This window comes from Camelus bactrianus, chromosome X (assembly GCF_048773025.1).
Source record: "Camelus bactrianus isolate YW-2024 breed Bactrian camel chromosome X, ASM4877302v1, whole genome shotgun sequence".
NCBI classification, from domain to species: Eukaryota; Metazoa; Chordata; class Mammalia; order Artiodactyla; family Camelidae; genus Camelus; species Camelus bactrianus.
The window spans coordinates 107,038,906-107,052,763 of record NC_133575.1 but is presented as its reverse complement, the minus strand read 5'-3'; the positions used below and the strand labels follow the sequence as shown (position 1 = coordinate 107,052,763).

The following is a 13,858-nucleotide window of genomic DNA, read 5'->3' as shown; positions in this document are numbered from 1 at the left end:
ACAGTGTTCCTGAACTTGCTGATTAGTACTAAAAGGTTTTATTGTGTTTGTGTCTCTATGTGAATTCCTTATTCTTTCTACCTACAAGATCATGTCATTTGCAAATAGAGTTAATTTTACTTCTTCCTTTGGGGAAGCCACTGTGTGTTGAGGGTGCTCAAGACCACCCCAGGTTTGATGACTTCCTAGGAGGACTCACAGGACTTGGCATTTAGTTGCACTCATAACTTGTATTTATTACAACAGACAGGTACAAAGCCAAATCAGCAAAGAGAAAAGGCTCATGAGATGAGATCTGGAAAACCTGGCACAAGCTTTCAAGGGCTCTGTTCCAGAGGAGTCACAAAGACAGCACTTAATTAATTCCCCCAGCGACAAGATGGGACACATGTGAAATGTTGCCAATCAGGGACTTCTTTCCAGGCTCGGTGCAGGTTTGATATTGGTGGGTAGTCACATAGGCATCCTACCCCTCGCAGGTACCAAAATTTCCTTGCTCCAGGAAGGGAAGCAGGTGTTTAGCATAATCCTCATTGTTTACTTCCTGAATCCAAGTTCCTAGATGCCAGCCTAAGGCTTATTTTGCAATCAGGCCTTTCTAAGGATAAGCAGTCCAGGCCTGCTATGTTAACTCTTTCTGTACTGACTTCTAATACCACAAGATTTCATTTTTTTCTCCAGAAAGTTTTTTCTTAATTAATTAAAAAAAATTATATAAGGTTACTTTCCATTTACAGTTATTATAAAACATTGGCTCTATTTCCCGTGTTGTACAACACATCCTTGAGCCTGTCTTACACCTAGTAGTTTGTACCTCCCACTCCCATGTTGCCCTCCCCACTTCCCCTTCCCCACTGGTAACCACTACTTTGTTCTCTCTGTCTGTGGGTCTGCTTCTTTTTTGTTATATTCAGTAGTTTGCTGTATTTTTTAGATTCCACATATAAGTGATATCACACAGTATTTGTCTTTCTCTGTCTGACTTATTTCACTTAGCATAATAGCCTCCAAGTCCATCCATGTTGCTGCAGATGACATTATTTCATTCTTTTTTATGGCTGAGTAGTATTCCGTTATATATACACCACATCTTCTTCATCTATTAATCTGTTGATGGACACTTAGGTTGCTTCCGTGTCTTGGCAATTGTAAATAATGCTGCTATGAACATTGGGGTGCGTGTGTCTTTTGAATTAGTGTTTTAATTTTTTTCAGATATATACCCAGGAGTGGAATTACTGAGTCATATAGTAGTTCTGGTTTTACTTTTTGAGAAACTTCCATGCTGTTTTCCACAGTGGCTGCACCAATTTACCTTCTCACCAACAGTGTAGAGGCATTCCCTTTTCTCCACATCCTCGCCAACAACACATTTGTTATTTGTATTCTTGTGATGATAGCCATTCTGACAGGTGCTATCTCATTGTGGTTTGATTTGCATTTTACAGGATTTAATTCTGAAGTGATGAAAATGTTCTGGAGTTACATGCTGATGGTGGTTGCACAACTTTTTGAATATACTAAAATCTACTGAACTGTACACTTTAAAAGTGTGAATTTTTGGTTTGTGAATTACATCTCAGTAAATAGAAATAAATGTATAATAAAAAAGTGTTTCTTCTCAGGCTCACATGGAGCATTCACCAAGATGGACCACCTTAACAAATTTAACAGAATATAAGTCACATAATGTCTGTTCTCAGACCACAGTGAAATTAAGCTAGAAATCAATATCAGAAAGATAACTGGAAAATCCTAAAATACATGGAAATTAAACAGCACACTTCTAAATTACAGATGGGTCAAAGAAGAAATCTCAAAAGAAATTTTAAGAATATTTTGAATTAAATGAACATGAAAGCACAATATCAAAAAAGAAAGAAAGAATGGATAAACAGTGGTTCATCCAGAGAAGGGAATGTTGTTCAGCACTAAAAAGAACTGAGCTATCACGTCATGGAGGAAACTTAAATGCATATTACTAAATGAAGGAAGCCAATTTGAAAAGACTACATATTGTATGATTCCAACAATATGACATTCTGGAAAAGGCAAAACTATGTAGACAATAAAAAATCAGTGGTTGCCGTGCATTGTGTCTGGGAGAGATGAATTGGCAGAGCACAGAGGGATCTTGAGGGCAATGAAACTCCTCTGCATGGCACTATAATGATGGATACGTGCCATTACACATTTGTCCAAACCCATAGAATGCACCACACCCATGAGTAATGTCAGCTGTGACCTTTGGGTGATGATGACGTGTCATCAGTTGTAACAAATGTAGCGCTCTGGTGAGTGATGTTGATAATGGAGGCTCTGCAAGGGGCATATGGGAAATCTGTACTTTCCCCTCAATTTTGCTATAAACCTAAAACTGCTCTTAAAAATCATCTTAAAAAATGAATATACCAAAAAATGAATTTTGTGGCCCAGGAGGAAAACCCTGTATATTTTTTAACAGACTTTTTAGGTTAAAGAGATCTGTTACATAGTTGACATCATACTGAATATACAGTTTTTTAATATAAAAATTTTTAAATTGAAGTATAGTTGATTTACAGTGTTTTAGGTATGCAGCAAAGTGGTTCAGTTATATGTATATTATATATATATAATTTTTAGATTCTTTTCCATTATACAATGTATTGAATATGGTTCCCTGTTGCCTTTGTTATTTATCTGTTTTATATATAGTACTGTGTGTCTGTTAATCCCAAATTCCGTTTATCCCTCCCCCATTTTTCCCCTTTGGTAACAGTGAGACTGTTTTCTATGTGAATGTACAGCTTTGTATTCTGCTCTCTTCATGCTGCATTATCTTGTACCATATAACATCTAAAATGACAGTTGTGAAATCTAATGATATGTGTGTGTATATATATATATCTATATATATATAGACTACAAAGAGGTTGGGAATTAATTTTTTTGATTTCCTATTTTTCCTTCTTATGATTGTAATTGATTTGTTCTGAGGTACTTCATATAGGATTTTCGATGGGAAAATGAAAGACAGAATCAAATGTGATGGTGAATCTGAGATACCAGATTTCAGAAATGTTAACATTTGAAAAAACAACGGGCATCTTAGTACTCAAGCCAAGTTTTATTTGGAGTTTATAACACATGAAAGAGGGACTTTCACTTCCCTTTCCTTTCTCCTTCCCACACATTTTGTTGTACAGGTGCTTTTATAAGCAACCTGAGTCATAGGGCGTCTTAGTGAACTGCCCGAGGTTATACCAGAAATTGGTAGCCAATTGACTCTAGACTCCACCAGTTTCTCCATCCCTGCCATTGTGCTGTAGCAGTTCCCTGCTTGGAAAATACCATTGTACTAAGGCAGTGATCCTGGCTCAGAGGCGTTCCAGAAGCCTGCTCTCCTCCTCGGAAGGTGTGCAAGGTTCTGCACTTTTTGCTTCCAGTCTTGCTTTCTAGCTTTAGCTAGACTATCCCACGCTCTAAACTCAAACCACTTCAGGCCATGTACAGTCCCTGATGCCTTCACCCACTCCTCTGTCGGAGCCTTGCTCCTTCTACCTAGAATGTCCTTCTTTATTCCCCTGTCGAAGTATTTGAATCCTAGTCAGTTTTCAAGGCCCAGCTCAGATGTCACATCATCCATGAAATCTTCCATTTTCTTAATCTCTCAATTTAGAAGCAACAATCTCTCCCCTCCCTGCACCCTATATTGTATATTTCTGTGACAGCACATGCTGTACTGCAGATGATGGCCGGTTATTTACATGCCATGTCTTCTGTTAATTTTTAAGCTTAAGGTGAAAAGGCCTTTCATATTCCAGTGGGCCACAGAACCTAGCAGAGAGGGGCAAATAGAGACCCAGTAGATGCTGGGTGTCTTGAATTACAGTAGATCAGAAGGAGGTTGTTAGCAGAAGGGTTTAGCAAGAATCTCGGTTTTCTTTTGTTAGTACAGAATTATGCAAGTCTTTTATATTGTACTTTTATTGTAGAACAGAGTACTGCATAGTTTGTTGTACTGTAGTCTAATGGAAATTCATCTTGTGATGGTTTCAGAATTAGCCTTTTATTTGTTTCACTATTTAAAGCATAACACTTGTCAAGGCAGCACTTCAGTTTGTTGCATGTGCTAAGTCATTACTGTTTACAGACAGTACAGTGTATCTGACGTTCATATTGAAAGGGAAAAATTACGCTCATACAATCCCATCTGCCTCGCAACAGGATTTAGGGCTCAAAACAAAGCCTAATTTTATTTGAGTCATCAGCAATAGTAAACTTTCAAAGAGATGATTGCTAAAAGTAAGTAAGCACTATTGTTAAGAATTTCAGGCTGTAAAAATAATGGAGTTTCTGGCAAAAGATTGTTTATAAACATTCTTGGTATGATTTGGGATGAAATTCCTCCAGGAAGAAAATGGAAGGTTAAGGAACTATAGCTAGCTAGTAATTTGTATTAGAGCTAATTGAGTGTATTCTTCTGCATGCAGATTTTATTTATTTTATTTTATTTTATTTACGATTGAAGTTTAGTTGATTTATAATGTGTTAGTTTCTGGTGTGTAGCATAGTGATTCAGTCATACATATACATATTCTTTTTCATTATAGGTTATTAACAAGCTATTGAATATAGTTCCCTGTGCTATACAGTAGATCCTTGATGTTTATCTGTTTTATATGTAGTAGTGTGTATATGTTAATCCCAAGCTCCTAATTTATCCCTCCCCCTCCTTTTCCCTCTGGTAACCATAAGTTTGTTTTCTATGTCTGTGAGTCTATTTCTGTTTTGTAAATAAGTTCATTTGTGCCATTTTTTAGATTCCATGTGTAAGTGATATTATATGATATTTATCTTTCTCTGTCTGACTTACTTCACTTAGTATGATAATCTCTAGATCCATCTATGTTGCTGCAAATGGCATTATTTCATTCTTTTTTATGGCCTAGTAGTAGTCCATCATGTATGTATACCACATCTTCTTTATCTAGTTATCTGCTGATGGACATTTAGGTTATTTCCATGTCTTGGCTATTGTAAATAGTTCTGCTATGAACATTGGGATGCATGTATCTTTTCAAATTAGGGTTTTCTCTGGATATATGCACACGAATGGGATTGCTGGATCAAAGGGTAACTCTATTTTTAGTTTTTTGAGGAACCTCCATACTGTTCTCCATAGTGACTGCACCAAACTACATTCCCACCAGCAGTGTAGGAGGGCTCCCTTTTACTCACACCCTCTACAGCATTTATTGTTTGTGGACTTTTTAATGATGGTCATTCTGACTGGTGTGAGGTGATACCTCATTGTAGTTTCGATTTGCATTTCTCTGATAATTAGTGTTACTGAGCATCTTTTCATGTGCCTATTGCCCATCTGTATGTCTTCTTCGGAAAAATGCCTTTGAAGGTCTTCTGCCCATTTTTTGATTGGGTTGTTTGGGTTTCTTTTGTTATTGAGGTATATGAGCTGTTTGTACATTCTGGAAATTAAGCCCTTGTCAGTCTCACCATTTGCAAATATTTTCTCCCAGTCCGTAGGTTGTCTTTTTGTTTTGTTTATGGTTTCCTTTGCTGTGCAAAAGATTTTAAGTTTGATTAGTTCCATTTGTTTATTTTTGCTTTTATTTCTATTGCCTTGCCTGACCTAGGAAAACACTGCTATGATTTATATCAGAGAATGTTTTGCCTATGTTTTCTTCTAAGATTTATGGTGTCCTGTCTTATGTTTAAGTCTTTAAGCCATTTTAAGTTTATTTTTGTGTATACGTGAGGGAGTGTTCTAACTTCACTGATTTACATGCAACTGTCCAGCTTTCCCAACAGCACTTACTGAAGAAACTGTCTTTTCTCTATTGTATATTTTCGGCTTGAAGATTAACTGACTGGCGTGCAGATTTCAGATTGCCTGTCTGAAGATTAGGGAACCAAAGGGATGAAACCGTTAAAGATTCTCCTAAATCTTCTACTAGATTCTACCTTGGGTCTGAATGATGCCCGTGCCTAGCAGTTATTCAGTATGAATTTTTTAAATGAATAAAGGCATGTCTGGTAGCCTCTCTGAGCCTGTTTCCTCATCTGTAAGATGAAGGTTTTAACATCCACCTTGGAGGACTGTTGTTAAGATGAGAGAAAATGCATACTCCGTACTTTATGTGGTACCTGGCAAGTACTAGGTGCTCAGCAAATATCTACTTTTAATAATTTACTACAATTTCCCCCCATTGTTTTCATATTGGAGGTGGTGGCAGGTTGATTGCCTTCAAAGAGACTGTGTCTTTCTGGTTGACATTTCCTTTATTTCCTTTTCCATTTTAATTTGTGCTCCATTTTTGCCTCTTATTTTTAGGAAAACGTGAGAAGAGAGGTGTTTACTCTCTTAAGTGGTCCATTTGCCCTGGCTCTGTAGTACAAGGGCCGAATGTGCACAGCACGGTTCAGAACTCGTGTTCTTCTGTGGGATATGGACAGAAACCCCAGAGAAGGGAGAGATGTTCATGAGAGGCTGTCTCTGTGAAATAAGGCCCAGGGGTGGAATTATTGCTGTTAAACACCAGAATCTGAAGTAAAATGCTTTCTATAAAATAAGAACGCTCATAGATACCAATTTACCTAACTTTATTAACTATTGTTTTCCCTATGGGAGTCAATAATAAAGTCAGTAGAATTTAAATTCCTTGGAATGGTAATACATACTCAAATCATGGCAGCATAGACTCTCACAGAGCAGGACACGAACGATCATTTATTCTAATCCCACTACATGCTCCATTGTCATCTCCAGCCTCCCTCACTCCAGAGCTGCTTGGCCTGCGTTCAAGCACTGTTAGTGATGGGGAAGGGCTTTTCTGCAGACCATGGCAGTCATTTCTGACGTTTCAACAAGTGCTTCTTTCCGCGGAGTCTGTGTAGCTCTCTCTGTTGCTTCCTGTTTGTCTTCTCTCTCTCTGAAGGGCAGAAACAACCAGCCAACCAACCAACAAAAAAATGTACCTGATCAAATAGGTTTGGGAAATCCTGCATACATAGCCCATTTGGAAGGAGTCGCAGTGTGTGTGTGTGTTTGCTGGGGGAACCCTGCAGTATGCTTAACCCCTGATATTTCACAAACTTATTTGATTGTGAGCCTTTACTTTTACCTAGAACATCTATCCACAATTTAGAACACTATTTGGCATATAGTAGGTGCTTGATAATATGTGTTTCTAAAAAGTGAATGGATGCAAAACCAATCTTTAAAAATGACAAAGGGCACCCTGTATCAAGGTGACAATTGTTTTTTATCTCTGCAAGTGACACAACCAAAATGGATCAACTAATTGGATGAGTGTACCTTCCTTTGTGAACCATCCTATGTGTATTATTTAGTTCCATACCTTTTAGGACTTTTATATTTGAATTCTGAGCTTGCATCCTCATTTGTACAACTACCTTTTTTTTTTTTAATATTTTTTTGGGGGGAGGAGGTAATTAGGTTTGTTTGTTTGTTTGTTTGTTTATATGCACAACTACCTTTTATATTATAAAAGAAATATTAGTGATGAGTTTGCAATTTATGGCCGTGGCAATAGAAGCTTGTCTCTCTTGCTTCCTGATCAAATGTATGGAATGAATGAGTTGACAAGCATTTTCCTTGTCTTTTGTTTTCAGTTCTTGCCTGACCATGTTTGATTGGGCAAGCACATGGTTCTTCAGCAGAGCTTTTAAATGAAAAGCTGCTCCAGCAGGCTGTTTTTGAGGGTGTTTGTCAGATTACTTGTTGAGTTAGTGCCCTTTTTTTTGGCTTCCCAACTAGCCCTATTGGGGTTCCACAACTAGTCCAAAGTGAGGAGAATGCATACCTTTCATTGTTGAGTGATTGAACTTCCCACATGGGAGAGCTGGGCAAGGTGCCTATCAAATGTGAGTCCGGTCAACTAGAAACATGCTTTAATGTGGACTAGACTCAGCTTTGTGACCTGGGCTTGTTATTTCTCATGCTCTGGAGTGAAAGAGTTTAAAGGGTCAGCAAGAAGAACGTTATAAATCATATTTGTTCTCACTTTTGCATTTTGCGAGGTGATCTGTGTGGAGATTCAAGAGGGTTAGATACAAAGCTGAGTGTAACTCAGCGTCGGCTTTCTCCCAAGTCTGTACCGTCTCTATTTCTTTGTTCTCAGCAACAAGCCCACCTTGTCTTTTGTGTCCGCTCAGTGATAACCCCGTGTCTTCTGCTTCCCTTTCCTGTAATCTCCTCTCCCTTCGGTCTGTTCCAACCAAGCTTGATCATTTCTTAAGGTAATAACATCTTCTTTTTTAACCCTTCTTTCTGTTTTTTAATTGAGGTGCAGTTGATGTACAGTATTATATAAGTTTCAGGTGCACAACATAGTAATTCACACGTTTTAAAGACTATAGTCCATTTATACTTATTATAAAATATTGGCTATATTTCCCTGTGCTGTACAACATATTCTGGTGGCTTATTTGTGTTATACCTGGTAGTCTGTACCTCTTGATTTCCTCTTCCAATTTCCCCCCACCTCAACCCTGTAACCACTGGTTTGTTGCCTATCCCTGTGAGTCTGCTTCTTTGAACCATTATTTCATCCTTTCTCATTAGTAGGGAAATGTGATTTTGTTGCCACAATTGCAGGAGACATTTTACGCTGGAAACATCAGTATGTTTTCCTTATATCTGTGGATTTTACTTGCTGTTGGATCGCAGAGAATGTAAGGGACTCAGAAAGCATTTGTTGTGTTGCCTTCACTTCTAAAATGGGGTGGGGAGTAATGAGGTAAGGGGTGGAGAGTGACTTGCTCCAGGTCACGGAGCTGCTCAGTGGCCAGGCCAGCACTCAGCCCAGGTCCTCCCACTCCCAGCCTTTGGCCTTTTATTTTATGCCCTGACACCTCTCTTATCACATGAATGGATTAGCAACCGCCTGGATGGTGTGTGAGGAATCAGGTCACAGATATTAGTATTTCCAGATCTGCCCTTCGCCATGAAACTCATCAATTTGTCTTGTTAGATTTCCTACTGATCAAAGCAGGGGAGAAATTTGAGTCTTATTTTGTAGGACTGTTTTCATGCCTAATGCTCTCTCATCTAAACGGCAAAACACGTTTGGGGCGTTGCCACTTGTGCAGGCCTCTGAGCAGAGAAAGTTCTAGTCCTCTTTGCATTATCGCCATCTCATCCTTCCTTCAGGCATCCATGCCTGAAAATGTCAGTGTGTGTGGCACACATTTGTGACGGGCACAAACATTGTTTTATCTGAGGAAACATGTAGCATTGTGAAACTGACTGTGTTCGGCAGTCTGGATGTGAAGACTGGGACATCCCAGGAGCCTAATGTTTTAGAATAATGAGACATGTTTAGGAATTGAGTTTTATGTCCTGACAAATTATGGATTTTTAACAGCATGTTATCTTATGAACATCAATTTGTCAATTTCTATATGTTTCAACTCGGAGGTGTGTGTGTGAGCTGTGGGTGGTGCTGTGACAGACAGAGCCCCTATTCCACTGTCTAGGGTGGGTAGTTGACAACTTGTTTGTGCAGTGCTCTTGAGCAGGATTGGCTCCGGTCAGCCACATGTACATGGAATGATTGGAAAAGCACTGAGAAGGGCAGCTGGTCACCTGCCTGACACCACCAGAGACCAGGTTTTTGAAGGCCCTTTGGATCCGAGAGCGCGTGGAAAATATGGCTTCTCTGAGAGGTGTGGAACCACAGGCATTAAAAGCAACAATCCAAAATAGCTGAGTTTCATAACTCATTTTCTTTTAAAAAGTTATCCTTGCTCATGGACCAGAGGCAGGTTGTGGACTTTGATTTTGGGCCCCTGTAGAGTTCATTAGCATTGAACATGACACATCGGTGCTTAAGATCTGGGACAACTAAAACATATTGAACGTTGCACGGATGTGTTCCATCTCTAATGATCGAAGAGGAGTTAATATGCTGCCGTGTATTGAACACTGACTCTTAGGCCAGTTATTTTGCATTTGGTTGGCACAGCACCCTGTGGGGTAGATATTATTATGCCCAGTTTACATGTGAGGAAACTTGAGGGTCTGAGAGGCTAAGGAACTTGCACGTATTTGTTCAGCCAGTAAATGCAACAAGCTGGGATCTGAATCCAGGTCTCTTTGACTCAAAAGCCATAGGCCTAACTTGCTCTTGGGCTCTTCTCCTCACCTATAAGATGGGATAATAATACCTCTCTCTAGGTTATTTTAAGGAGCCAATACGATAAAAGATCAGAAAAGTGCTTTGTAATGGCTAATAAAGCTTTGCAGGATGAAAGGCGTTATCAGAAGTAGAAGGCAATATGCTACAGTGGCTCTGCGTGCCTGTCTACCCTTTAGACAAATCCAGATGTCCCTGGAGGTTGGACCTTTGCCCCTGGCTTTCTGGTGAGTGAGAGTCATTTATGTCCTGGGCATAGATTTTGAGAACTGGGACACTGGTCCTACTTACCCAGTGATATTTGCCAGTATGATTTCCCTGTTAAGTACCTGAGAGGAATAAAGAGGAGGCCAGCAGTGCGTCTGGGGACACAGAGCTGCGGGACCCGCAGAGTTCTTTGCAGCGCGGTGAGAAACGCCGGTGTGCACTTCCAGCTGTCCTCTAACATGCACATCATTTCTCTCCCTCTTGTCTTAGAAACCGAGGTGCTCTTCCGCATAAAGGACATCAGCCATTTCTTAATGCAAGACATCGCCTTCTTGTCTGGTAAGCAGACTCTTTCATATATTTCGATCAAATGAGCGTATGAATCTGTTAGCAAAGTTAGTTGGGTCCTTCTTTTATAAGTGGCTATATAATTTGTATATTTTAATAAGCATTTCTACATTGTGCATGTAGTTGCTAAACAAATGGACATTGAGAGAATAACTAGAGGTTTTAAATATGTTTAGATATGTGATTAAGACCAATCACGCCAGCCTTGCGCATTGGACGTTCAGGCAAGGCTTTGGCCACCCATGATGGGTTTATTACAGTGCTGTCAAGTCACCCTGATGAAGCAGAATGTACTAAGATGATTTTTAAGGATTTTATTTACACATGATTGAAAAAGTTTACTTCTCTAAAATATGTATATGTATTTGTATGTGCATATGCATTTGTATATAACTCCTAGAAATTGTGAGAAAATATACATCACATAAAATTTACCATCTTAACTATTTTTAAGTGTACAGTTCAGTGGCATTAAATGCATTCACATTGTTGTGCAACCATCACCACCATCCATCTCCAGAACTCTTTTTGGCTTGTAAAACCGAAACGCTGTACCATTAAAAAATACCCCCTCATTCCATCTTCCCTCAAGCCCCGGCAGCTACCATTCTACTTCCTGTCTCTAGGCATTTGACTTTCCTAGATACCTCGTGTGACAGACCACATTTGTTTGTCCACTCATCCATTGATGGACACTTGGGTTGCTTCCACCTTTTGGCAATTGTGAATAATACTGCTTAATAGCATTACATATTTTTAGAGCTATAGGTATGGTAAACCACCCCTCTCTTTTTAACTTGGTCGAATGTATAGGGAAAGTTTTGCTTAAAGACAAGCAAATTACCTTCAGGTGTTAGAGTAACTTGAACTATGCCTTTAAACATTATATTTATTCTATTAAATAGATAAGAAAAGTTTACGAGTATATGCACTGTTTGCATGAAAATACTTCCTAGGTGTTGCGAGTACAAGAGACCATCTTATTCTTTTTAATTAGTTTAATTATTTCTCCTAAAATGATAGCTACATGCTCGGTTTACTAAACAAGCATTTACTTTATAGATGATCCTAATTGGACACTTCAGTCCGGCCTCTGCTTTAATGATTATAATTAGCAGTAATTGTGAATTAGTGGTGGCTTAATTGATGTGGTTTTATGTTTTATTTTGTAAGTGGTATAAATGTGTGATATGCTTTCACTGTCGAGATTTGGGGATTTTACTGAAGCTCATCAATGTTTTTCAAACTGTGTCCCAAAGAGAACCGCCCCCGGGGCCTGCTCCCACCCGCCAGACCCCTCTCCACAATTTCCTTCCGTATCTCCTTTTTGTAGTTGCTTTCAGAATGCTTCTATCTATGGTTTCTTTTGATGAAAGAGTTCCCAATGGGAAAAATAATTCAAACCTCCCAATTTAGGATATAAATATCTCCTTTGTTCTTTTCTCACACAAGTTTACCACCTGGTATATCACTTGTAGGTACTCAGTAATAATAACAGCTTCTAGTTTAGTGGATGACAGGTTGCCCTTATAAGAATGTTGCATTCTTTCATTAGATAGGCAGAGTTTGCTGAAGTGCCGCTTGGCAAGTCTAAGTCATGTTAGATATAATACATAGGTTGCATTATGTGTTACATGTTATTTATATTACTAGTTCTACACCACGCCCTACCTGTAGAGGCCCTCTGTCTAACAGTTGGCTGAATCTCTTGGTTCAGAGTCGTACAGTGTCTTTTCTTTAGAGTTTCTTTAAAACTTGGGTGGAGGCCATCATTTTCCATGATTATCTTTCTTCATCTTGCTCTTGAAGTCTAGAATATTATAAAGGTTTATCATTATTTGCTTTAATACTTTGGACTAGTTTGATTCAAAAACTACTTTGGGAATGGGGACCCTCCCTTAAGTTTCCATTGATAAAGATTAAGGCAAGGAATAAATCTGATCTTTTCCCAAGTGCACGAGAGGAGAATGTGTGTTCTACTTTTGTTGGGTGGAGTGGTCTACAAGTATCAATTAAGTCATGTTGGTGAGACTGCTGTTCAGTTGCACTGTTTCCTTGGGAATTTCCTGTCTACTTGTTCTACCAACTATTGAAAGGGGTTGTGAAATTTCTAAAATTGTGTATTTGTCTGTTAATCCTTGCAGCTCTGTCAGTTTTTCTTTCATGCATTTCCAAGCGCTGTTATAAGATACATAAGCACTTAGGATTATCATATCCTCTTGTTAAATTTAGTGCTATTTGATTATCAAATGATCTTAATATCTAGTAATGTACTTGACTCTGAAATCTACTTTGCTAAAATTAGACAGCTTCCTTTTGACTAATTAGCATGATATATCTTTTGCCATCTTTTTGCTTTTAATGCATTGTGTCTTTGTATTTAAATTGTGTTTCTTGTAGGCAGTATATATAGTTGGGTTTTTATTTTTTTATCCAATTATAATCTCCAACTTTTAATTGGGGTCTCAAAATCATTTACATTTAATATGATTTTTTTCACATGGCTGGGTTTAAATCTACCATCTTAATATTTGTTTTTGATTTGTCCGTTAGCTCTTTTCCCCCCTTCATTTCTGCTTTCTTTTGGAATTAGTTTTATCATTCTATTATATCTTCTTTGCCTTTGACATGTTTTTATTGCATATTGAATTTTTATATCCTGTATCTTTATTCACATAAATTCAGCCAAATAAGAATTACAACTACGCCTCTGGAAAAAAAAACTTTTAGCAAGCAAAATTCAAAGACCACCCTATAACTTTCCTTGTAAAATAATCATTCAACTTCCACTTAGCACTAAATATTTATTAAGCATCTACTCTGTGCCTAGGTGTTAGGCTGGCTACAGAGTGGGACCTTAGACACATGTAAGGCACATCCTTGCAATTAGGTGGCTTTCATTCTCAATTTTCCTCATCCTCCAGGCTGTGTAGAGGGCTATGGAGTGGGGTGCACACTGAATTTTAACCCACAGAGAATTCGTAGTCTTTCTTTGCATTAGTTAGATTCTGATACCATGGTTGCTGTCATTGTGTATGCTGTTTCTTCCACCAATCTGTTAGGCCATCACTTATTTCCTGCAGTTTGTATCCTGTATTCTTTCATGTTCACCATGACTCTAAGTGGTCAATTACTCATTT

General features: G+C 38.5%; 1 protein-coding gene across 6 annotated transcripts in view; it reads left to right on the top strand.

Moving 5' to 3' along the window:
- Positions 1–13,858, top strand: part of MCF2 (MCF.2 cell line derived transforming sequence) — a 98,938-nt gene that overhangs the window by 20,504 nt on the left and 64,576 nt on the right. For all 6 annotated transcript variants that reach the window (XM_074359691.1, XM_074359688.1, XM_074359690.1 and 3 more), the window contains exon 2: positions 10,641–10,709. In XM_074359691.1, the coding sequence (XP_074215792.1) occupies positions 10,641–10,709 (69 nt within the window). The remainder of the gene's footprint in view (positions 1–10,640; positions 10,710–13,858) is intronic.